Consider the following 26,551-nt stretch of genomic DNA (forward strand, 5'->3'; position numbering starts at 1 on the left):
ATGGAGTCTTTTAAAAGGAAATTATATCAGCGTTTGCTGTTTTTTGCTATTTTTCTTCCAATCTCAGGTAAGGGAAACAAGCGCTGAATGAATGTGTGTAATATAGGAGTTGGTTTTAAAAGCAAATTGGGGGGAAAGCACTGGACATCACTGCCCATGCTGCCCAACCCCACACTGGGGTTAAAAACACACTGAACAGCTAAATGAAGATCTAGAGTAGTCGAAAATAAGTCATTGTGTAGTCCAACTATTGTGTAGTCAACTATTTTCTAGTTTTGAGTTGTGATTAATGGCAAGAAGATGCTGTTGATTGAATTGCATGTTATGTTTGTGAGAAAGCCTTTTTAGGTAGTCTATTGACAAGGTAGTCTATTGACCTGTGATAAGGTGTCATTTATCACCTGAACTACACGAACAGACTACACAAAAACAACTTTATTTGCCTGTCGTGGATTTAATAGAAAACATTTAAGTGCGTCTGTTTCAGTATCCTATTAACAAAATTGTTCAGTGCAACCGATTGACTGGTCCTCTGAGCGCAACACACACACAAACACGTGTATTGCGAAATAATGTGTAGCCTATGGTGATCAGTGAAGTGATCGTTTTAATTCAAACGTAATTTCTAACGTTTTTTATGTCCATACGTATACATTTTTCTGAATAGATCATGGAGTGACAGTAATGTATCTTTTTAGTAGACTTACTTTTTCTAATTGTACGCTGCCTAATTGTATCTATTTTAGGAGCATAGAATGTGTCGTCCGAAGTGATAGATCTTAATGTGTTATTGCACATCATTTGCACATCGTTTGCTCTATAAACGCAGTATAGTGTTCCTCTTGTGTTTAACATCCATTTAGTGCTGCATCACAGAATTCCGAGAACATGTGCAACAACAGTGTTGCAATGCAAGATGCTAATGGTATATTTGCATGACAAAGGCAAGATCAAAGAGTCTTTGCTTGCAGTGTGAATCTCAGCAGGTCTCAGAATTACAGGATTTAGTTTAACATGAAACCATTAGCTGCCGTCAGTGTCACCAATAAATGCACTTAACAGTGAGAAAGCCTGAGGGAACGAGTGCAAAGATGAAAACATAGAGACCATGTGCTGGTTGGTTCTTGTGCTTGGTGTCTGGCTCTAGTCCCACCAGTTAGTCTTATAAATACACATCACATCTTCCTCTGCATGGAGCTGCATGTATTGATATATGGCACCTTTAGTGAAGATCCTGTCACTGTAAGGGAAGCAACTAGAAGCTACAAACTGTATGGATGTCATGCTGGGAGCTATAAACCCCCTTCTGACAGGATGGACACATGGGGTGTCCTCAGACAGAGAGGCTGTGTTAACGTAAAAGGCACAGAGTTGAAGGGGCACCGCAGATATGATACAAAACCTACACCCTCAACTGTAGGGAAAGGCATAGTTACGAATTACACCTAGTTAAACCTAGACTTAGTTAAACCTAGTTGGACCTAGTTAGGGTTATGTACATGGGTACACCTAGTTAGGACTAGGCAGGCCTATTTGGAATTAGTTAGACCAAGTTAGGCTGAATCAGGACTAGTTAGGCTGACATCTATCTGCTCGATCTCTCCTGCTTCACACACTGACTCCCTTCCCTCCCTGGTTGCAGGTGTTTTGTGCTTTAGTGAGCTGTTTTTTATCAAGGAGCCCCATGATGCCACGGTGATGAGGAAGGACGCCGTGGTGCTGGACTGTCAGGCTCACGGAGAAGCGCCCATCGGCGTCCGGTGGCTCAAAAACGGAGGAAAGGTTCCAGAGAGCGAGCGTGTCTACTTCCTCTCCAATGGCTCTCTCTACATATCAGAGGTGGAGAGCAGGCGAGGGGACCGGTCAGATGAGGGGCTGTATCAGTGTCTCGCTCAGAACAAGTATGGAGCCATCCTGAGCCAGAAGGCTCGACTGACAATCGCAAGTAAGTACAACAGCAGGGTGGCAGGATGGGCCTTGAGGAGAGGAGAGGGGAACTGATTGGGGAACTCCTCTTGTTTGTCTGGTGTGAGAATGCGATGCCAATAACTGACATGGACAAATGTCACCTTTAGAGTAAACATGTGTACACACACCCATGATGACTGATGACAGATCAGTCTGGTATTAATGGCATAGACAGTCCCAGTCAAGAAATATCCAACTACATTACAGCATTTCCTGACTGACTCTCAGATCTCAGACCGACTATGGGTCCAGGTTCCCGGTTAGTTGTTTGAGGCTGCCGTCAGGGAGGGATAGAGACCTCCCACTCTCACAGCTGCAGAGACCTTCCAGTCAGACACAGGTTCTACCCTGCTCTCTGGAGTCTAATCTTGGGGCGCTCCAGTGGCTCACCAAGTTAAGTGCATGTACCATGTAGGCTAAGGGTGCAGTGGGCCGGGTTAAAATCCAGCCTGGGTTATGTGTTTCATGCCCTCCCCCCTCTCTCTCCCTTGGTGCCCCCAAAGACACCACCCTGGCCAGGCCAGCCAACAGCAGAGGAGTGAAAGCCACTGGAGTGGTGCTAGGAGTTGGGGAAAGGGGAGGTCAGGGAAAGCAGAGTAATCTTTTTCTGAGGAGAATATGTGTATTGGTGTGCAAATGAGGGAGCTGCAGGTCTGAAAGGTCAGGATGCATCCAGGACCTGGCTGCCCCCTCAACTGAGGAGCAGATGACCGCTATTCTCTGGCCCGGCCTTTCATGTCGTTTGCTCCGTGATCACTGGGAATTGTTCTTTTGGAATGCTTTCTTTTCCAGCGGTGTGTGTATGAGCGGGGCAGGGGGAGTGCTGTGAAGCAGGGGGTGGGGAATTATACTGGGTGTCATAACCCCCCCAGGCCATGTTTCTTGCTGTGCTACTTTCGGCACAAAGATTCCCCCCCCCCCCTCCAAGGAAACCTGAGCCTTTACGTCCGCTGTCCTCCACTCATCCAGGAATATTGTTATTATTGAACCGTTGGTGGAGAGGTTAGGTCCTGGAGTAGCATAGTTGGGATAATGGGTAAGAGTGGTGGGAGCTGTTTGGGTCGAAGGAGCTGATTTCCCATGTGACGTGATCATGACAATGTTATTACTGAGCACCGACACATGTTGAGAAACAAAAATGTGTGTTTTCTGGTCGAGTTCCAAGAGGTGAAGACCTCCAAGTAAACACTTTAGAATGTGTTGACAGAAGTGTTTCTGGCCAGAAACATTGATCTAAAAAGTAAAAAATAAATAAATAATAGTAGTTACCATCAGAACAACTGAGAACAATCCAGTACAATTGCACATTGTATGGAGATATACCACACTGACTTGTAATGGCAATAAAACACAGTTAATGAGCCTTGAGTTGCATAGTGGCACACTGAGGTCCATGAAAACACCAATTGGCTTAAAGACACTAAAACCAGGCTGCCACTAAAACCAGGCTGCCACTAAAACCAGGCTGTCTGAAGTCAAAAAGCTCCTACCAGCCTGTTTTTGCACTTAGACTGCACTGCTTTTTTTGTACATGCGTACATTTTTACTGGCTGCTGTGTGAGTCCAGATTTCTTAATGGAGTGGGTTTGTGGTTTTCTGTTATGAAGCAAGGTGGAGGGAAAGACTGCCAGAGTTTACAGGCTTGTTTTAAAGAGACACTTAGACCTGCTTAACACTCTATCTGGAAGCTAATAAAGTTAGCACATATCTGAGAAATGCTCTGTGGAAGAAACGAAGGGGGTAGCGGGGGTTGTGGAGAATCACGAACACACACACACACAAATGTGAATTGCCATTCCCTCATACTTCTGCCTCCTCCCTGCTCTACTACTCCAGAGAATTAATGAAAGGCTTTTCACTCTGTCCCTCTTTGTCCACTTGCCCCCAACTGCCCCCCTAAAGAAAAGGGCTTCATTCTGGGGCATTTGTTTGTCCAGAGATCAGTGGGCTGGACAGCTGGGCCTATTCACTGAAGGAAGGCTAATTATGAGGATGGTAGAAGTCAGTGAAGGAGTTTAGTTTTGTTACTGAAGCCTTACTGAGTTTAGTTTCGTTACTGTTTTGATTGGAGTTAGTTTAGTCTGTTAGTTGGTTGAGTTCCAGAGAGGCAGTTGTGAGTGTGAGCCCTCGCTCTAACGTTCATCCTGCAGAATCTGCTAGGCCGTTTCAGAGGCTGTGTTTGTGTTAGTGTTCCCTGGTGAGTTTTATCACACCCCAGATCCCATAGAGGAAGCCCTCCTGGTAGAGAGCGTGGATTCATCTGAGAGAGCCACAGACTGAGAGACAGCTCTTCTGTGGCCCAGGCAGAGATCCATGTACTGGATCCTTCAGGGGGAGATTGAAGATGCAGCATGTGGAGGACCTTTTGTCCCATGTGCCCCTTTCAACACCAGATACACCAGACTGGTTTGTTATTTTGTGTTAGATATGTGGCTGTCCCTTCATGTCCTCCATGGCCTTGTTAGCTAGGATCCCTTCAGAAGTTCCTGTTAGCCGGTCGATACAGTTTAACATTGTGTATGCAGGTACTGTGTCCTTAGTTTATTCCTGCTGGTATACTTGCCAGAGCTATGATGAATAGCTTATAGAGGCTGGCTCCTTATCTGTAGAAGTTACCATGGTGATGATGGGACTTTTTAATTGATATGAGAAGGCTGTGATGTTGTTCAACACCAGTCTGACTGGCCGACAGATATGAGACTAGTGTTCCTGACATGCCAAGAGATACTTTCAAACCATGATGGGATGAAGACTGAATCACAGTAGAGCAGCTAAACGACCATTTCCCAGCACACATAGCGGCTGTTTGACCTCCAGCTCTCCCATTATGTGGCCATAGACACAGTGTTTATTTTGGTTGCTAAGGAATGCCTGTGGTGGCAGAGGCTTTGCGGAGCTCTGGTGAGGGACAGACTCCTGAGGCTCTGACAGGATTCACTCTTATTTCCTCCTTCTCCCCACATTAAGGGTTGCCATGGCATCCTAGGTCAGTGGCTCTATAGGTCAAAGGTTACTCTAGATTGCTCAGTAGATGGACGGCACTCAGGACCTAAATCTTCTCTGCAATCACGCTGGACATTCCTCTCTGTTGCTGTCCCCATATCTGAGGGGCACTACCACTGTCCAGTCTTCTCACAGCACACAGGGCGTGTGTATTTGTGTGTGTGTGTGTGTGTCTGTATGTTTTTCCCAGAGTGTTCAGGCTGTATAGTGCTTCAACTGATCCAATGAGGAGCTGCTCCTAAAGGGAGCATTTAACAGGAGATTGTTGCTCTCCAGTAACTGACCTGTTCAACTCTGCTGCTCTGATGAGATTAGAGACAATGAGAGTCCTGTATCTGGAGGGGAGGCGATGTTGAACGATTGGTGAACTTTGCAGCTAGATAAGAGATGGAAGGAGGGGAGGGAAGACTGTCCCCCACTAACCTTAACCCCCCCACACACACCAACATCCCCCCCCCCCCACCAACACCCTGAACTAAGAGGCCATGCTGTTCATGAAAAATTCTTTTTTAGGCCTGGTACAAAGTATGTACCCTCCTTGGGTCTGGTTAGTGACTACTGGGCTGTCCTGATCTGTCCTGGTCCTGTGTTGAACCTGCCCCTCACCCACTCTCCCATCCCCCCAGCCCTTCCTTCTAGCCAGTGATTGATTTGTGGGTCTTTTCAACAGTGCATTCTTCCCTGGGGTTGTCAGGAAGAGCTTTCTTTTTTTCCTCAGTATTTATGAAAAGGGACAAACTAACATTGTGGGGTCAACACACATTGTGAATAGCTCATCACTCAACAGTATCTCAATTTCTATTATGTTTCAAGAATTCGGTTACAAATAGACACCTACAAATAGCACAATACAACAGCAATAGATGGATTTGATTTGTCACCAAACTTCTATTGTTGCTGCTAGTGAGTGAGGCTTTCAGGAGAGAGGGACTAAGCAGAGATATTCCTGTGACATGGTGAGAAATACCAAGACCTCGTCCCACTGTCACACATTCCAGCTACAGTGTACAGTCCTCTGGGAAGGACCACATCTGGTTGCTCAACTTATCCTAGAAAGTTGTTCCTGGTTTTTCTAAACCTCTCTCTCTCTTCCTCTCTCTCTTCCCAGCTAGAGGTGGAGATATAGGTTGAGTCAGAGCTGTTTGGAGGCAGCCTCCACAGGGGGGAACTACCCCTCCCCCATTTTGACCACTTCCTGTTGCTACAAAATTCTAGAATTATCTCCTGGGTTGTCAGTACCCCTCAGTGAATATAAATTCAGCCCAAAACACATTGAATCCACCAAATACAAACATGCATTCTAAGTTCATTTTCTTTATTGTTATTATTTACAGTGTTATTATTGCTTGTGTTGCTGGATTACTCATGCTTGGCCATGCTCAGTAGCTTTGCTCTCTATTACCATAACAATACCCCCACGCCTAACAAGCATGAAAGATCTCTTCTAAGGAATGACCACGGTGGGATGGCCGAGTGACCAGGGTGTAGGGACTGGGAGGTACCAGGGTGTGTGGGGGCCAGTAGGGACCAGGGTGTGGGGGCCAGTAGGGACCAGGGTGTGGGGGCCAGTAGGGACCAGGGGAGGGGGGTGCAGGGTGGGATTAAGCTGGCCCCTGAGGTTTCTAAGGGAACCTTTGTCCAGGCTTGACCTGTCAGCTGACCTGCTGCTTACAGAGCTGCTGGAGAGAGAGAGATCGGGGTTTGGGGGTTATGCTGTGGAGTTGGGGGTTGGTAGCAGAAGGACTTACGATGGTCAGTCTCTGCTGTACCTTTTAGGGTGGATTTAATGAAACCTCAAGTTTCATATCAGTCACCGTATCATCAGGCAGTGACTGCCTTTCTGCATTAGTGGGAGAGTGTGATGTGTTGTGTGTGTGTGTGTGTGTGTTTGTGAGAGAGAGAGAGAGAGAGAGAGAGAGAGAGAGAGAGAGAGAGAGAGAGAGAGAGAGAGAGAGAGAGAGAGAGAGAGAGAGAGAGAGAGAGAGAGAGAGAGAGAGAGAGAGAGAGAGAGAGAGAGAGAGAGAGAGAGGAGAAATAAATGTATAAGACTTAGATATTTTGTGGCTGTAAAAAGTCTGACAGGCTCCTCCCTGTGTTGGGGATGTGAGGCTCAGATTGGTTGTTATCTGTGAGCCAGGCAGTCAGCGCAGGGGGGGCCTTGCTGGACATTGGCTAGAGGAGCCGTATGTTGACCAGAATCTGTGGGGTCAAGGGCCAGAGGTTAGGGTCGGAGGTGGGGTCGCTGGTTTGGGCAGATGGTCAGATAGTCTCTGGGATCAGGAAGTATCCCCCCTACAAGAACCAAGCTGGCCGAACAGCCTGGATAACAATACCATCAACTACCAATGATACTCCAACACTGCCACTGAGATGGGGGTGAGAGCAGTGACCTCCCCAGAGAAGGGACATGTCAGAGGGATACTTCGGCTGGTAACTGGACACTCAGAACCCTGGGGGTGGTTAGAGCGGTGGGGGGGAGAGGGGGGTCACTGCTGGCCTTGCAGAGAACACATTAGTGGTGTTAGCAGTCACCTGGGGGAGATGGAAGGCAGATAGAGGGACAGGGGAGATAGAGAGGGAGAGACAGAAAGATGGAGGTGAAGATCAGAAAGAGAGAGCTTTTTCTGCAAAGATCTCATCTGCTTGAACATTTCATTGAGAAGTATTAGAGTGGCATCATCATTACTTAAGTCACATGTTCTCAGACAGGGAGACTGGTAGAGTTGCTGATCCTGGTCAGAAAACCCTTGCAGGTATATCCCCTACACTGACATTTCTCTATAATCAATAAACTGCCTCCATTTGTCAATCTAGAATCATTTACACAGGAAGGTAGAGACACAGGGAGGAAGGGAGAGGGAGCGAGGCAGGAGGAGAGGCTGGAGGCTCGTCTTGTGGTTCCCCCAGGCCGGGGGCTGGCCCGCCGGGTGTCAGTAGTGTTGTGCAACACTGAGGAATGTGTTTGATGTTGATTGGAGGTTCCACATTTTCTGCATGGACGCATGTTGGTGATTCTGAGCACTGCTGAAGACACCAGAATTACAGTGAGGGAAGGGTAGTATGTTTGTGATTGTGTGTGTGTGCGCTCTCTGCACTGCGCCTATCACACAAAAGGCATGGCAGCTCACTAAAGAAAGTAATTGAATTAAATACATCTTACATCAAAGTGATTTTGGGTTGTGTAGGATAACCTCCTGAGAACCCGACACACAGATTTGAATGTAGCTAGCAGTGAGAGGGTAGTAGAAACGTCTGGAAGATGCTCTGCTGAATTTTACGACAGGTTTCCCAGGGAGCGAAATCAGTTGAAGACATCAGGTGAGAGTGCAGCAATAGAGTACAGTGTTACAGGCTGATGGTTCAGGCTGGTTGTTCTGGCCTGAGAGAGACCAGGCTACTCTGGCAACTCTGGAACAGCTGCCCAATCAGAAACCATGAACCTTGACCCCAGCCTGAATCCTCTGGCTTTATATCTCAGCTCCGTAATCTGTCCTCCTTCCCCCTTTCCTTCCTTCTCTCTCCCCTCCTCTCCCCTGACGACGCCCCCCCCCCCCCCTTTACTGCGTGACCTGTTTCTCTCAGTAAGGAATGCAGAGAGTTTGTTCCTGAGATAAGGCTTGAGGGGGGGTGAAGCCTAGGGTGGGTGGCAGTCTCTCTGAGTAAACACTGAGTAGGGGATCCCATTGTTGGACTGGCTCAGGCAAGCCAACCTGAAGAGATGGAGTGAGGGAGAGAAGGAGGAGAATAGGTCGAAAGACAGATAGAGGGAGTCCAAGAGAACCTCTCTGTTTGCACCTCTCTCTGTTTGGGGTGGGGGGGGGGGTCACCTGTCTCTGTTTGTTTACTGACAGTTTAAGTGCTCCTCTGCATAGCTGTAGGAGCATTACTGAGGTGGACAGAGTTGTTGTAGCAGTGCAGTATGTTTTCCCCTGATCCATACTGATGTCTGAGGGTTCAGGGTAGGAGCAGCGCTGGGCTCTGGGAGGGGGGTGGTCATGTTGGGTTCTCAGGCCTGGGGGGTGTCACAGGGGATATGGAAAGATTTGGTTCATCTCAGTCCTTCCTGAAGTGTGATTTATACCGAACTTTATGAAGAGCAGCATTGATCACTTAGAACAAACACATGACCTGAGGCAATGTGTCGGATGAGAGGTGGGGGCTTAGTGACATTCCGGTATGCTACTCTCTTGAGTTGAAAAGATTCAAAACATTTAAGAGAACATTTCTTTAAGATATCGAGCCTTTGAGTTATTTGCTGTTTTATTGTGAATGCTGGGTGCGTTTAGAGAGGGCAGACATGTAATATTGAACTGGTTTAGCTGTGGACCTGGGGGTGGCAGACACCCAATCATCCTCAGGGAAACCCACATGCTGCTAGACCAACCGAGTTTTCATTCAGGATGAGATTTGTTCTGGAGAGGCAGCAGTGAATATTGATAAGATATCTTTGGCTGCTCGACACCATGGCTTATTTCCATAAATGCCATTGATTGGAGCTTGAACTGGATAGCCTCAGATACAGGGGATCAAAATGAGTGATAGAAATACATTCAACCTCAACCTTTCCTGATCTGAGATCATGTGGACATTAGTGCCTGTGATAGACACTGTATACTCAGTGTTAATGTAGGATACAAGTGAAACAGGATTTCACATTGTTGTGATTGCGATTATCTATGATCTCTGTTATACATGAACTGCATGTTCAAAGAGATGTGCCGTCGCCCAGCATGTTTATTGCCTGTCCTAATACTATTGTATTCATTTAGCCGACGCTGTTAACCAAAGCAACATAGAGTACAGGGGGGTTTGAACCTTTTGATCCACAGTCAAGTGCTCTAACCACTGAGCCATACCTTGCAGCTTGTAAATGACAGTGTGTTGTTTTGTCCTCCAGGTATCTCCCCCTTCAGCATCCAGCCCTCCCCCATTCTGGTGACAGAGGGCTCTGTTGCCCGCTTCACCTGCCTGGTGTCTGGAAGCCCCCCCCCAATCATCACCTGGGAGTTTAACCGGGTCACATTACCTCTGGCAACGGAAAGGTATGCTTCCTGGTGGTGTGGCACGCTGTGCCAGGTTCAGCTCAGGACTGTTTAGAAGACTGATCAGGAAGTGCATCATGTCCAATCACAGTCTGCGTTGATGACCGATGACCTCCATGTCTTCTTCTCCAGAATCACAGCGTTGCCGGGGGGCGTGCTGCAGATCCACAGCGTTCAGAGGGCGGACGCTGGGAGCTACCGCTGCGTGGCCACCAACATTGCCAACCGGAGGCGGAGCTCCGAGGCGACGTTGACTGTCACTCCTGGTGAGTGGGGGGAGGAGCCTCAGAGTCAGACCGAGACGTGGAATTAGAACTATCAGGTGTGACACAGTCCAGGAGGGGTGGTGACAGACCTCTTTTGCCCCCAGCCCCTGGCCCCCGCCTGCCCCAGCGCCCTCGCATCATCGCGGGCCCCCAGAACGCCAGTGTGGCTCTGCACCAGAGTGCAGTCCTGGAGTGCCTGGCCACGGGACACCCCCGGCCCCTGGTGTCGTGGAGCCGGGCCGATGGCAGGCCCATGGACGTGTTCAACACCAAGGTCCTGGGTAACGGAAACCTGATCATCTCTGACATGAAGCCGCAGCATGGAGGCGTGTACATCTGCCGGGCCACCACGCCAAGAACCCGCAACTACACCGTCGCCGCCGCCAACATCACTGTGCTAGGTACACACACACACTGGCTAGCGTCTCTGAAATATGGAAATTACCTCCATTGAAGGTTTACACCAGACAGGCTCTTTATTATAGAGTCTAACCTCCTCTATGCTGTTCTCTCTCTCTTTCTCTCTCCCGCTCCCTCCCTCCCCAGCCCCCCCCTCTCTGGTGGAGTGGCCTGAGAGCCTGACCCGGCCTCGTGCTGGCACCGCCCGCTTCGTGTGCCAGGCGCACGGCATGCCCGTGCCCCAGATCACCTGGCTGAAGAATGGAGAGACGGTCCATTCCAACGGACGCATCAAGATGTATAACAGGTCCGAGCTCACCAAACACACACACACAAACACACAGCAGACCACACAACACATCTCTCTCTTTCTCATTACCTCTCAAGTTCCTCCCAGACTCTTGTTTAATAGTCTATATTTGTTGACCGGAAACTCTCTTTCCATGAAACATTAATTAGCTTGTCCCTGCAGTAGAAAGGAAGTTGAATAATTTAGCAGTGTGCTAATGGTGTTTTAGTTGATTTCCCTCTAATTTCCTTTGTCTGCTCGTTCAGCAGGGCAGGGTAACAGTTTCACTTAAAAGAGAATAATAAAGTTAAACGACAGGCTGAGCATCGGTGAGTGTCTAACGAAGCATGTGTGTGTACGTGTGTGTGTGCTTATGTGTGTGTATGGTGTGTGTGCGTCCCACAGCAAACTGGTGATTAACCAGATCATCCCAGAGGATGATGCCATCTACCAGTGCCAGGCAGAAAGTGAACAGGGTTCAGTTCTGACCATGGCCCGGCTCATTGTGGTGATGTCAGAGGACCGGCCCAGCGCGCCACGTGCCATACAGGCCGACACCGTGTCTAGCTCAGCCATCCTGCTGGCCTGGGAGAGGCCGCTCTACAACGCTGACAAAGTCATAGCCTACTCTGTCCACTACATGAAGGCAGAGGGTGAGACTCACTGGCAGACATACCATCATAACCTACCTAGGCTTATCTCTCTGGAACTACTCTCTCTCTCTCTCGGCCTCTGTTTGCCTCTCTCTCTTCCACCCTCTCTTTCTCTCTGCCACCCCAAGATGCTTCCACTTCCTGATGGCCCCCTACTCAGAGATTGGCCATCTGTTGTTGGGCAAAGGTCAAGGAACTCCTGGCATTTTACAACAGCAGCTTTCACTGTACAGACAGGCCAGGGTCTTCCCCAGAGTAGCAAGGTCCTTCTCCTGGCCAGATCCAGGACAGACAGCAGACAGCCTGGCTAATGGTCCTGCAGTGCTGCTTCACTCTCTTCAGCCTCTATGGGAACATTGAAATTAAAGTCAACAAGAGTCACATTCAAGCAATGAAACAATTCAGCCAAACATTTCAAAGACAGTCTATTCAGAATCAGTTGTTTGTGTCAGACCGGGGAATTCCATTGTGGAGGTAGAATATTCCAGCCCAGGCACCAATGGAAACACCTGCCTGACTGTGTATGGATGAAGAAGTAAAAGAAAACTTGCATTCAGTTTTCCTTGAATAACTGGTGTCTGCTTGGGATTCAGTTCACTTGATGTAGTGACACATTGTGTCTGAGAGAATGGCAATGAGACTGACAGGAGTGGTGGAGTCTGGCTTTCTGCAGCGGAGATGTGAGGAGCTGCTAATGAATGGATGTTGGAGTGGGATAAGGCCTCAGAGCAGCCTCCAGGAGGCCGGAGGGCCGGGGAGCAGGGCTGGGAGGAAGGCTTTGTGTTTCAGGGAGGTTTCCAGGCCCATTGAGCCACAGGGACAAGGCCACGTCTGTTTACTCTCAAGGATCTTGTTTACTAGGTCAGGAATCAGTCAGACCATTCTGTACTCTGGGGCTACAAGTGAGGCTTTTGTGTGACCTTCCTAATCTGAGTTCATTAAACAGCTCTGAAGACCAGTCAGAGATGTGGGAAAGTCTAATGGAGGAATTTGTCCCAGCCGTGAGGATGAAATTGTGAACTAGAGGAGGGGGTCATACTTTTGATTGAGTTGACACCTCTAGTGTGTGTAGAGTTCCTCATGCTGAGCTGTGAGGGCCGGAGGTGTGCAGGTGCTCTAGGGCGCTGGGAGGAACAGCAAGTGCTTCTGCAGCAAAACAGTGACCAGAATCTATCTTAAGCCTTTGGTGTCAGTAGCATTGAAATCCTATTATCTATAGCTATTTAATCCATCATCTTCTTCTTCATCATCATCCTGTTTTCCAACCAGGCTTGAACAACGAGGAATATCAGATCGTCATTGGTAACGACACGACCCGCTACATTATTGATGACCTGGAGCCGGCGAGGAACTACACGTTCTACATTGTGGCGTACATGCCCATGGGAGCCAGCCGCATGTCGGACCATGTGTTCCAGCACACCCTGGAAGATGGTGAGTCAGCATGCTACCTATTCTTTCTATCTGTCTGCCCGCCTGCCTGTCTGTCTGTCTGTCTGTCGACATGCGATGTGACCTACACAAGCACAAAAAAAAGATTGTGTGTGTGTGTACGTGTATGCTATGTGTTTGTTAGTGTTATGTGTGTTGTCATATGCAACCCTGGATTGATTCTAAATTCCAGTCGAGCCTCATTTGCCCTTGGTCTTGGCCTCTGGGTTGCAGGCTGCCATGCTGGTTCAGTTATGGATGATATTAGGCTGCTGTTGATGCTGGGCCAGTCGGAGGTCAGGGGTCAACCCTGAGACGTTGTTCCTCGTGGCTCGGAGGGAGTCTAATAAGGCAGGATTAGTAGAGAGGCCTCAGCAGGTTAGACATTAGTCTGGCCCTTCCTAACCTGTTGCCCTTCCTAACCTAGCCCCACCTGTGGACATTAAACAGCCTCATTAAAAATTAATGTAGTGTTCATCCATGGCCAATGACTGTTCTCAGCACTCCACAAAGCATTAGTTTAAATAGCAGTGTACTGTTTAAACCAAGAGTACAAGCAGCACAGTGTCATGCCGGACCTTCAATGTGACTGCTGTGGTTAACTGGTCCTGTCTTTTCCCAGTACTTCTAACTGGTTCAGTTTCTTCTCAGTACCTCTAACTGGTTCTGTTTCTTCTCAGTACCTCTAACTTGTTCTGTTTCTTCTCAGTACCGCTAACTGGTTCTGTTTCTTCTCAGTACCTCTAACTTGTTCTGTTTCTTCTCAGTACCTCTAACTGGTTCTGTTTCTTCTCAGTACCTCTACGCGCACCAGAGCTCAGCTTGAAAAGCCAAAGCCCCTCAGACATCCAGGTGTCATGGCAACCCCTCTCAGCCAAGCTGAGTCGTGGTCATGTGTCCGCCTACCGCCTGTCCTACCGGACTAGCAGCGAGCAGGCGGTGACGGCGCTGGAGCTGAACGGGCAGCAGACCCAGCATCTCCTGGAGGGGCTGCAGCCGGACACCATCTACCTTCTCCGCATCGCCTCCGCCACCGCCGTGGGCTGGGGGGAGGAGTCCGCCTGGACGTCACACCGCACACCCAAGGCCTCCGGCGCTAAAGGTGAGGAGAGACAGAGAAGAGGGTTGGAGCTGGAGATCTCCTTTCCAGAGGGAGAGACCCATGAGAAGAGCTGGCTCTCATAATCTTGTGAAGGCTTAGGGTTTGTTACTCTGTGACCTTTAACCTGCACTGTCAGTAACATTGGAATGGCTTCAGTCATGGGTCATAAAGAGGGGGAGGCGGGCCTCGGTGGGGGGGGGGGGTGGGCAGGCCTCAGAGGGAAAGGAAGACTCTTCTATAGGTCCGAATATTTTCCTCCTTTGTAATCCTGCTGTGCCCAGCATGGCCCCTCATTCCATGAGGTGGGTAGGTGGGGGGGTTTATGGGCTATGGTTAATCATTTGGTTAATTTACAGTTGGACAATTTGGGTTTCAATTACTATAAGATGGTGGTTTAATTTTACATATTTATAGATAGTGGGGGTTAGGATTATGAGAACAGATTAGCCTTTTGAACATGCTGTGTGGCCTGTTTCTAGGCCAGGATCAGCCCATCTTGAGAGCATTTAAGCATGGGTAATGTGTGTTAGTGTTATTTTTTATTTTTTATCATGAAGGGATCTGAATAAAATAAAATCATATTTAAACCCAACCACCCCCTCCCCCCAGTCCCCCTGGCCCCAGAGCTGCGGTTGGAGCCAGTTAACTGCACCACCATCATAGTGCGCTGGCAACTGGCACCAGGTAACGCTGCCAGCGTCCAGGGCTACCGGCTGTTCTACCACGAGGAGAGCCAGGCAGAGAGCGCCCCGACCCTGCTGCCCGCCCTGATGACCAGGCACACCATCGGAGGACTGGGTGAGTCTCACCCGCCTAAATCAGCCCTGGCTCTTCTGTGGTCTGTCTACCCCCCCCCCCCCCCACTGTGGTAGAGAAAGGAGAGGAGGGGAGAGAGGAGGGCAAATAAGGGGAGTCCTGACCCCCTACTGACCATCTGTGGCCATAGAAGGTCAGCCAGGTGGTCAGCAGCTGACTTTCAAATCAGGGAGTTCAGGATGAGAGGGGGGTTGGGGGGATTTGAAGTACAGTATGTGACCCCTACGCTTGTTGTTTCAAGGGTAGTAAAAGTGATATCTTCGAAGCTCCACGTCTTCGACACCAGTTCTCATGTAGTTTGTGAACAAAAGTGTGAGAGAGTAAACACACATACTTTGTCTTTGGATGGGGAAAAGTCTTCGTAGCTAAATGTAGGAGCTGGATAAAATGACTTGGCGGAGATAAGAAGATTAATGTGAATATGTGTCAGTCAGACTCAATCTGTGATCTCCTCCTTCATAGAGTAGAGGGCTACAAACCTCCCGGGCACACAGACTGGGGATGGTTTCTCCTGAGATGAGTGGCCTCCACGGACCCTACTAGCACAGAGGAGGGACAGCCTGTAAGCCAGGAGATGATTTACAACCTGGTTTATGACTGCTATGAGCAGAGCTGTTGGAGGAGCAGAGACATCAAAGCCTCTCATTGTGTTAGGCTCTAGGGCCACAAAGACTCTTTATAAGCCAAGAGTCAGAATCAGCCCCCACCTTGGTGACTATTCACCCTGCCTCTCCAATGAGCTCTCTGGGAGGGGACGGGGGTTGGGGGACCATAAACACAGGAGATCAGCATGATTTGAATGTCTATTTAGTGAATTATTATAACGTCTAGGGCTGTAATTTAAAGTTTCTATGGCAGCCTGGCCTTAGGTCAGATGAGGGGTGGAGGAGAGGAGCTCGACTTCCTCCCTCCTGTTCTATGTGGAGAGGATGGTTAGAACATGTCTGAGAGAGCTGCTTTCAGACTAGCAGGGTTTAGGAGAACCATGTGTGTCCCAGCTCCCTGGGCTGCCCATGCCGTATGCCAGCTCTAACTAAACAGCCCATTCTTTAAAAGGTACAAATTCACAATCCTGTCAAGAAAACCCCATTACAGTAGGTTGGACAGTGAGTTGGGGTGTCTTTCTTGAGTTATAAACCTGTGAAGACAGACATGTTCTGATTTGTCTATTGAACGATGTCTTAAGACCATTGGCCTGATTGACAGTGTTGCAGAGTGGGGAATGTGAGTGTCTGCAGCACTCTGTGAATGACACACTGTTGAAACACCGGGCTCTTACCAGCTGTGTTGATTTCTCTCATGGCAGAGGAGGGTAACATACCGGTCATACCTGTTGGCACACAGTACAGTATATCCTGTCTGGGGCCCCTTATGACATGGAAGACCTTTGCTAGGGGCACTGAGGGCCCTGTAGACCCTGGCTTAGGGCGCAGGAGACCTGCCTATCTGCAGGTCACTGGTGTGAAAGTTAACAGATAAGTTGTGTCTGCCTCTTTTGTGTGTATATGTGTGTGTGTAAGAGATATACGCTACACCTACCCCTGTGATATATACTGCGGTGAGGGTCAGAGTGGGACTTGACATTTATGGCCCTGCCCAAGCTGGGCCAGTGGTGGGGGGGCCTGAGCTGGGGGGGAATTCTCAGGGCAGAACAAAGCCTGAGGCTTGTAGGATCTGCACACTGGCTGTAAAAATCAGGTGACCACAAACAGCTCAAGAATGTCTCCCTTAAATACAAACTGGCATGATAATTTATGGGGGTGAAGGTAGGGTGGTGGGGGGTATGGTCTTGCTAGACTCATCCAATGAGAAAGACGGGAAAATAAACCTGCTTCATTTTGGTTTATGTTAAGATATGTCAGGCTGATAGACTGAGTGAATGGTGTTTATTATATCCTCAAAGCAGTGGAGAAAATAGCTGCAGTCATATTCAGCTGAACAGTAGTAACTATTCAGTTCCCTGCTACCAACCGATCACAAGCCTTGAATCCACACAAGGTGATTCTAGTCCATTACTAAGTGGCAGCTGAATCATATTTGATCTCAGGGTATAGTTCAATGGCAGGCTAATACACATATGAGAAAGGTAGCCTTTGTAAAGGGTGTTACTGTGCAGGATTGTGTGACTCAGCACCTAGGTCCCTGGTATACACACCTTCTATCTTTCCACAGATCTCTGCCAGGATAAATCCTAGATTCATCAGACACTGCCAACATTGGAAGGCTGGTTTAGTCAAAACTGCATGGTTTTATATGTTAATACATTTATATGTATATTATTATTTACATATCTTTTTTACAGAAATTATCAAATGCCACAATTCTTGTTACATGAAGGTAGAGTTCCATGATGGGGAGAGTCTCCTAGTGAGGAAGTGAATGAAAGCTCACATGAGGAACTGCCCTGTCTCCTCAGGGCTCCTTCCTGTTTGTCCTCTCCTATTAACAAGCTTTTTATTTTTGGCTCGGGTGTTTTCCCTTTTTCTCAGCTTCTCACTGCGGCTCTCCCTCCCCCGACCCTCTCGCTCTCCCTCCCCCGACCCTCTCGCTCTCCCTCCCCCGACCCTCTCGCTCTCCCTCCCCCGACCCTCTCGCTCTCCCTCCCCCGACCCTCTCGCTCTCCCTCCCCCGACCCTCTCGCTCTCCCTCCCCCGACCCTCTCGCTCTCCCTCCCCCGACCCTCTCGCTCTACCTCCCCTGACCCTCCCCCTCATAGCCCCTCCCCTGGCAGGATTTCGCTTGCCCAGATTTGAGGTCAGAGGTTGTGGCCCAGATGTCACCCCCCTCTGCAATGGTTACGGCAGGTCTATTGTGCTTTTGGGCTGGGGGTGGGGGTGACCTGACCACTGTTTTGTAGATATGGACTTTGTGATGGACAAAGGCCTGGACACTGACCTGAACTGGACATGCCAGTCTGTCTGTGGACTCTATATGGCAGCTGGAGGATGGGGTGCTTGAGGGGGGGAGGTAGAAGGGAGACTGGATAAGGGTTTCTCACTGTAGGACACGAATCATGAAGGAGCTACTCTAATGTCAACCATCACTGGTCTGTTGGTGTTGACATCATGTTACTCAAAACAAGACAATTACAAGAAACAGACAGTTGTTGAGTTGAGTGTGCGTCAGTGTTCCTTGCCTATTTGAGAATGTCCCTGAGAGGCCTCCATCTCTCCTCCACTACCAGCATAGTTTGTATTTATTTGTGATCTTATCTTGGATAGATCACACATGCATACATATGCAGCATCACATTTACACTTTAAGTCCGTTGATTGTCAGTCAGTTCTCTGTCAGCCTCTTTTGAGGTGGAGGGCCAGAGGGGGGAGGGAGGAGCCTGGGGGAAGAAAGAGGCTGATCTTGTATTGCAGAGCTGTGACCCGGATTTCTTTCAAAGTGTTATCTCTGCCTGACCTATCCCACCCACCCCCCATTCCCCCAGACTGGTGTGACCGCCCGCTCCATGATTACATTCAGCCCCATAGTCAGGAAGAACAAGTCCACACAGTCGATACTATGACATGCTCTTCCTTAGTGAAAGAAGTCATGCAACTTCTTCTGCAATCCACTCTATATTAGTGTGTTTGAGCACTACCTAGTGGAGTGGTTGGATACTACACTCTGACCCCTGAAGTGGTTGTGTGGATGAAGCACTCTCATGTTACCTGGAATTTTAGGTTGAATAGGACTGACCACAGATAGTCCTGTGTGGGAGGCTCCCCTCATACTGCTGGTGCCAGGCTGATGAATGTGGGAGGTTCTGTATTGAGGCCTCGCTGCTCTGAGTGGCACCAGGACAAGGCTCCAGCATTCAGCATCTGTCCTCCTCTCCCAGCTCACCCCCACATACACAGCAGCCCTCTCTGACCTCCCCCCTCCCCTCCCAGCCCCAGGGTCAAGCTACTCCCCCCCCCCCCCTAGTGGCCAGAGAGTCTGGTGGACAGTTGAATCCCCCCCAGGTGGACAGACAGAGTCTTAGAGAGAGGGAATGAGTGGCTGCTCATGGTAATGTGAGGTTAAACATGACAAAATCTTCTTTGTGCTGTTCTTCTGTCTGATGTAGACCCAAGGAAGAAGTACCACGTGAAGCTCCTGGCATACAGCTTCATGGGAGACGGTTACCAGGCCGACCAGACTATCAGCACACCCGGATGCGTCTGTAAGATCATCCGCCTGTAGCACAACCCCTATACCACAACCTGTGCCAGCCACCTCTGACTGTAACACTGTTGTACCTGTGTCCCCCAGCTGTGCGTGATCGCCTGGTGCCCCCCCCACCCCCACCCCACCACGTGTACGCCCGGGCCAACAGCTCCTCGGCGGTGCTGCTCCACTGGGGCCGCCCCGCCTTTACCTCGGGCCAGACCGTCAACTACACGGTCCGCTGCAACCCCGTGGGTCTGCAGAACGCCTCCCTGGTGCTCTACCTGCTGACGTATGTGGCCCTCACACCCAGAAACATTCACACACTCATACACAAACACATGTACACACTCTCATATTCACACTTCTAAATAAAATGATCTTTACAACAAATGTAAAAAAATGCTCATTAACTCATGTTCCACCCTCCCACACGTACACACACACCACAGTGGTGAGCAGAGCCTGCTGGTGGTGGACCTGGAGCCCAACACCAAGTACGAGTTTGCTGTGCGTCTGCACCTGGAGCAGCTGGCCAGCCCCTGGAGCCCAGTGGTCTACCAGAGCACCCTGCCTGATGGTGAGCATCACACACCACACCTAGTACTCCTAAGAAACGGGAGTAACTAACCCTAACCTGGAAGAAACAGGCCCAGACACGCAGACACACTGACTCACATTAAAATAAGCTGCTTTTGTGTTGTGTGCTTTTGTCTGGGATCCTGATTCGGTAGTTTCACTTTCTGTTCCCTAAAGCTCACCAGACATTTATCTTTACTGTCTCTGGTTTTTGTCATTGTGTTTTTCAATCCAGCTGAAAAGTATATTTTTACCAGTAGCAATACTCTCCCTCTCTTCCCACTCCTCTCCTCTCCTGTCCTCTATCTCCACAGCTCCCACACTGCCCCCCTCCAGTGTTAAAGTGACTCTAATAGAGGAAGACACAGCCCTGGTGTCATGGAAGCTTCCAGATGAGCGCAACTTAGCCGTGACACGCTACACCATCCTGTATGCCTCCAGACAGGCTTGGCTGGCAGGGGAGTGGCAGGTGCTGCAAAGAGAAGGTGAGAAATAGAGTGAGAGGAGTGTCTTTGAAAAGGCGAGAGAAAGAGAGTGTGTGTTTTTGTGTGTGTGATAGAGAGAGGGTGAGAAATAGAGAGAGAAGGAGTGGACTGGAGGAGATGCATGGGCCCCACAACACCAGACCCTGCTCCCACACCCTACAGCCCATTGGAAATCAATACCCCATTTCATCCTCCAATCCATTTGGCTTAATGTCGTTTATTCATTATGACCCCTGGTTAGAGCTACTGCTGATGTCTGGTCAAAACCTTTAATGAAGAACTTCATAGTTTTAAAGAAGGTGTTTAATCTCTTTATATACATTTATGTCCTGTCTTTTATACTGGTCATGAACATGACTTTAGAGGCATGAAAACACACTGGGGTCTCTTATGTTCACCACCACGATTGAGACCATTGAGCCCTTAAAAGGCCTTGGACCTCCTAGATAGCAGGCAGGAGTATGTTGCTCTACCCAGTTCCTGGTGTAGAGCTCTGCTTCTGGGAAGCATGGCTGTAATGGAAACCAGATGACTTCAGGAAATGTGAGGCATCTGATCTTTCCTGCAGACCCACTGCTGGGTGAGGAGGTCAGAAGCTACCCCACCCTCTGCTCCGTAGATTAGCCTGCTGGTCCAGACGGTGACTGCTAGGTGACGAGCTAGAGGCTGGGGGTCTGCAGCTAGGAGCTGGGGGTCTGGAGCTAGGGGCTGGGGGTCTGGAGCTAGGGGCTGTGGGGGTGCTGGAGCTAGGAGCTGGGGGTCTGGAGCTAGGGGCTGTGGGGGGGCTGGAGCTAGGAGCTGGGGGTCTGGAGCTAGGGGCTGTGGGGGGGCTGGAGCTAGGAGCTGGGGGTCTGGAGCTAGGGGCTGTGGGGGTGCTGGAGCTAGGGGCTGTGGGGATGGGGGATTTTGGAGCAGAGAGCCATTGATCTTTGACCCTCCCCCCACTCTCCCCTGACAGGATGATCACAAATAGCCCCTCATCTCCCAGGTTGTTGTGTATTTTTCCAGTGGGTTGTAAACCCCAGGCCTCCGAGGGTCAGTTGCATCATGTGGAGCCAAGGCGAAAAAAAGAGAAAGAGTCAGGGGTGACTTAGTTCCTAGAGTACCACACATGATTTATGAAGGGCCAAATGTGAATATCTATTTTTAGAATGTATGAGAGTACTGCCAGTGCAGCTCTACAACGTGCTGTCACCCAAGCTTCAAATGGGTTTATTTACCCTGTGAGATATGTGGTTGCCAGGGAGCATCACCATGGCACTGCTGGAGAAACTGCAGCCTGGCAACGTGTACTTGGTGAAGGTGTCTGCGTCTAATGACATGGGGGATGGGCCCTTCTCCCATGCTGTGGAGCTGGCGGTGCAGCCAGAAGGCTCCGCCCGTGGACACGGCCCACACCACTCGCATGGCTCCTCTCACGCTACAGGTCAGTACCGAGCGCCCCGCTACATTCTACAGCACATAGGCGTTGGTATGGATACACTGAGGAAGGTTGATCCGTATATAGGAGGCAGAATCGACATGTATCATGAGTATTGACTGAGCTGCGACACTAGCATGCTGACAGAGAATGTGTCTCCCTCAGTGTTCTCTGATGGCTTCTACCACCTGGACCAGACCTCCATGACAGGCATCATCGTGGGCGTCTGCATTGCTCTCACCTGCATCATCATCTGTGCCTTCATCATCCTCTGTAGAGGACAAACCAGGTAGCCATTTTGTTCAGATCGGCAATGTCATTGATGACTCACCTGCAGACTCTCCTCTGCTGTATATGACATTCTAGTTGTTTTGCATGTATATGAGTATGGCACAATAGTTAGATAGATTTATTATGGCAGTTAACTACTATTATCATAGTAGTTCAGTAGATGACATCAGAGTTGTTCTTTCTTAGTAAATCCTCAGGTTCTAAGACCATCAGGGAGGCCCCTGGCTCCAACCCCTCTGTGGCCGCTCCCACTTGCTCTGCCCCCTCCGAAATCCAGGCTGAGAGTGATATCGCCGTGTCCATAATGACAACAGAGCACTTTATTGATGCCAAGGTGATAAAAACATGCTCCCTCATGCTCAAGTCTCTACGACCGGATCAAGCTGGTTTTACTTGTATGGCAGCAACTGGGTGGAGCAGCACACAGTCTCTGACTCAAACCCTCTGTCTGCAGGGAGGAACCAACCTCATCATCAACAGCCTGGGCCCCGTCCTCCCCAGCCTGGAGAAGAAGAAGACATGGTTCTCCTTCACCAAGGAGAAAAACACCAAAGTCCAGGTAAGATTGGTTGACTCATGACTCCCAATGAGCTGCCCCCCTCAGAGATTCAAGACTGAGTGAGATTTCCGAAACAACCAATCGTAACATTTACTTAGTTGGGAAGAAGCGGTGCTGATATGTTGTCTTCCTCAGGGTCCGAGGTTGAGCAATGCGTCCTACCAGCCAGGAAGCATGGTGCTTTGCTACGAGGATGAGTCCCCCTCCTGTTCCCATCAACCCACCTCCCTGCAGGGCTTGTTCGGGCCCCGGGGGGACACTGAAGGTTCCTCCAACAGTGAAGGCAGCCACGAGACTGGCGACTCTGGGCGCTACTCACACGATGAGACAGAGATGACCCTGCTATCGTCTGGACACAACAGCCGCCCGGCTTCTCTGAGAGCAGAGGACCAAGGAGGGTTGGACTGCAGCCCTGCCCAGGAGAGTGAGGGTGAGCTGGGTGAGCAGGAGAGCAAAGACACCCTGGAGAAGAGAAGACACCACTACCAGGCCACAGACAGCTATGCCCAGCCTGCACTTCCTCTCCAGCTGTGTGTGTGATCTTTTAAACGTTTCTTCTCCCCTCCCCTCCCACCCCACAGCTCTGTTCTAAAGGACTATGAGCTGGAATCCAGAGCGCCATAAGATCTGTGGTAGAACCGGGTCAAGACTGGGCCACGGGAAACTTCATCCACTGCCTTCTTCTAATGAATGTGTTGCTATTTTACTCTTGTCTGTTTGTGTATTAGAAAGAAAACTCTCACCACCATGAATGTTTAAAAAGATTGTAAAAAATTAGAAATGTGACTGTCACATTTCTGGCATTATTTAATAGAGTTTATCACTGGAGCAGAGAAGAGAGTGAGCCCTTCCTCTGCTGAATATCTACCTCAGTTTACCACTTGGTAAACTCCAACTTTATATTTAATAGCAGCTTATTCCTCAGTTATGTATTGGATATATTCTCTTACGTAACAACCCTGATACTTCTTGATAGCAATAATTGTTATTGTTTTTTCTCAGTAAGATTCGTCCCATTTCCGTCTCCTTGTTTGTCCTGATGTAGGGATTGTAAGGGTACCAATCCAGGTTCAGCGCTCTCAGGAAGCTCTGGTCTTAATTATCACAGGTGAAGCTCTGGTCTTTCTCAGGTTCCTCTGCCTGATCAGAGACACTTACACAATTATACCTCAGAAACTTAATGACGAGCCAGTATTCTGATGCGGTGTCAGTTATTCCTAGTAATAATGGTTTAACAAGGATAGTGAATGTTTGCTTTGTGTTTTACATGTTGATGTACAGTTGCCCTTGCAATTCCTGTTTTATACTACCTCATTATTTTGTTGTCATTTTTTTCCTAAACTCAGGGAACAAGGTTTGGTACATTTGAAAAGCCATGTATTGTTTGATGTTACATGGCTGACAAGACAGGGTATCTTTTTCAGGCTGACCTGCTCACTGTAGAGTCTGGTTGCTATGGATGTAGTGAATGTTTCTCTAGAGTGTTGTGTCAGTTACGGTCCAAAGCCTGGTGATGCCCTCCTCACAAGTGGATACATTTGTATTAATTTGGAATGATGTGTCTGTGCTATGGCAGGCTGTCTGCTGTTGGTTGATTTCATCCTGTAGTTACTTTGGGACAGAGCATACCAAACTTGCTTGTATTGACTTTATCATTACAGCAAACCTTTATCAATGGCCTTAGTGTGGACGGAGCCCCTTCCATTTCAGAGGCTAGTCTGGCCAATCAGTGGGAGAGCTCCTTGGCGCATGAGAGGAGTGTAATGAATGAGTGTTTAGCATCATAAGCGTGAAGTCAGTGAGATGGAAGTGAAGAATGGAATGAACACCAGAAAAACCTTTTTACCTCCTGAGAATTCTATATTTTTGTGGACTGATATGTACCACTGATTACACATTCTAGTTACTTTTCTTCTTGAAGTAGATGATGCTTTACCGTAGAGTAGCAAAATAAGTTTAGCACTTGTCTGTCAGATTAGTTTTGTTATGTCGATCCCAGCCATTATGCAGCGGTGACTCGTGCTATCATCCAAAGAGTTGTTTTGCTTCCTCAGTTTTTCTTAGATCTCTCAGTTGGTGTCTGGGACGAGGGACAGTGAGGTCCTGTCCTAGCAGACCAGCTGAGGAGCTGCTTCCTAAACAAAGCCTTGCACATTTGTGCCACTTTCTGTGACTACACTAGAGATGCAGGTTGTCTCAGAAATGGCCCCCTGGATTTGGGGGGCTTCATGATTTAAGTGACAATTAATATTAATCAATTCCATGCTCACAAATCAGTTCAGTCCTGTGGGTGGTTTTCTTCCAAGATCTTTACTGATGCATTCAGGTGTATGTACATTGTAGGTGAAAATGATATGCAGAGATATATAAATATTTAATCCTGATTCTCACCAAACGTTGCATCAATATTTTCAATCAGAGGACTACAAGCCTATAGGACAAGACGACACGGCATGATGAGCGACACAATCAGTTTTACTTTGTTTTGAAAAGCAAACAATATAAACCAAAGAATATGAGGTCATCGTTGCATATTGGAGATCAGTCTAAATGCTAAATCTTTGCATGATATTTTGTCAATTTTCAAAGGTTCGAAAAAGCTTTATCTCATTTTGTGTTGTATTACTGCCTAATAATTGTGTGTCTGATAGACTGCTAAACAAGATGAGTGGTGCATTGTTAGTGCTCGTAAATATTCATTTGTTATCGAATCAAAACCTGACAGATTTTTCTACATAATTTTGTACCTTCTCTCACTGGAGGAGAGATATATATTATTATCATTATTGAATTCCAGTCACATGAGAAAGTACTAACTGAATTTTGATTTTACCTAGATGCCTAAACTGTAAATGTCAGATAAGAATGTGAAATACACTTTTAATTGTTGTAGATGAACATAAACCTGAAAAACTGTGTTAAAACTGTCAAAGTTCATATTGTATATGGAATAATTTAGTTGTTTTTGCTTTCTTATTTGCAAGTATTATTGCCCTGCATTGTGACTACACCCGGGAACTGCAACACAAGTCTCCTATGACAACAAGCTGGAATATACCTCATTGTGATAGCTGACTGTTGTTTTATATAGGCTCAGTAATGTTGGCCTTGGCTGAATGTTTAACCCTTGTGTTATCTTCGGGTCATTCTGACCCATCAGTCATTGTGACCCACCGTCGTATTGCGACAGATTTACCGCATACAAAGACAAAGTGAAGCATTTTCTTTTAACCGTTGGGCTGTCTCAGACCCCCCACATTGCAAAGGTTAAAAGAAAATTATTTTAATTTGTTTTTGTATTGGGTAAAATGTGGTAAACACAACGATGGTTCGTTATGAACCTTTGGGTCATGTGACCCGAAGGCAGCACGAGGGTTAAGAAAGGAGGGATATGTTCTACAGGCCCATCTGTCTGGTGATTGGTGCTCCAGCCTGTTGTAGCTGAGATGGAGGCAGTCCCCTGGGTTGTAGGGAGTCAGAATTCCACAGGACAGGTTCTGGATGCAGAACCCTACTGTGTTTCTTTACGTTTCAAGAGTTGTTTTCTCCTGTGTTGTGTTCCTTGATGAACATATGTATTCAAAGGGACGGGCTCAGTGTTGACATGTGCTCTGAGTCCAGCCCTCTAGCCCACCTGGGTTCTCTAAGGCAGCCTGACTTCAGCTGCAGTAGGGTGGGGTGCGGAGGGTCATTTACAATTAACTCAGGGAACCCAACGCTGCTCCAACCTTTATCTGAAGACAGGCATATGCCTGGAAGATTGAATGTACCTTATGTAATTATTTTTCCTGTAATGTTTTGTTATGTTTTTTCTCAGTTTGCTCTTTGTCTTTTATCACAATGATCTACAGCTACAACAATATTCATGCCAAAAAATGTTATACTTGTCCAATTGAAGTTTAAAATAATTCTAAAATAGTGAATAATCATTAAAGTGGTTGATTACAAGTTTAAATAAAAATGAAAATGTCCTGCAGGATGATGATTAATGTGTCTGTTAAGTCATCAACATTGGTTCCATAAATGTCTGCATGTTCATCAGGGTATGTTCAACATGCAGGACATGTTCTTCACTAACAATGATTCCTTTGAGGCCTTATCCTGTCCA

At 48.2% G+C, this 26,551-nt stretch overlaps 1 protein-coding gene across 1 annotated transcript; it reads left to right on the forward strand.

Moving 5' to 3' along the window:
• On the forward strand, positions 1-26,377 carry LOC134028460 (protogenin A-like). Its single transcript, XM_062472022.1, has 20 exons — positions 1-67; positions 1,643-1,945; positions 9,869-10,013; positions 10,146-10,279; positions 10,384-10,680; positions 10,826-10,985; positions 11,373-11,620; positions 12,890-13,054; positions 13,848-14,153; positions 14,763-14,951; positions 19,030-19,125; positions 19,215-19,401; positions 19,562-19,689; positions 20,003-20,173; positions 21,417-21,599; positions 21,759-21,882; positions 22,071-22,218; positions 22,339-22,443; positions 22,579-25,561; positions 25,817-26,377. Exons 1-19 carry the CDS (start codon positions 1-3, stop codon positions 22,981-22,983), a joined length of 3,561 nt encoding a protein of 1,186 aa, XP_062328006.1. The 3' UTR covers positions 22,984-25,561; positions 25,817-26,377.
• Positions 26,378-26,551: the final 174 nt, after the last annotated feature.

Source organism: Osmerus eperlanus, chromosome 10 (assembly GCF_963692335.1).
Source record: "Osmerus eperlanus chromosome 10, fOsmEpe2.1, whole genome shotgun sequence".
In the NCBI taxonomy this organism is placed as follows: Eukaryota; Metazoa; Chordata; class Actinopteri; order Osmeriformes; family Osmeridae; genus Osmerus; species Osmerus eperlanus.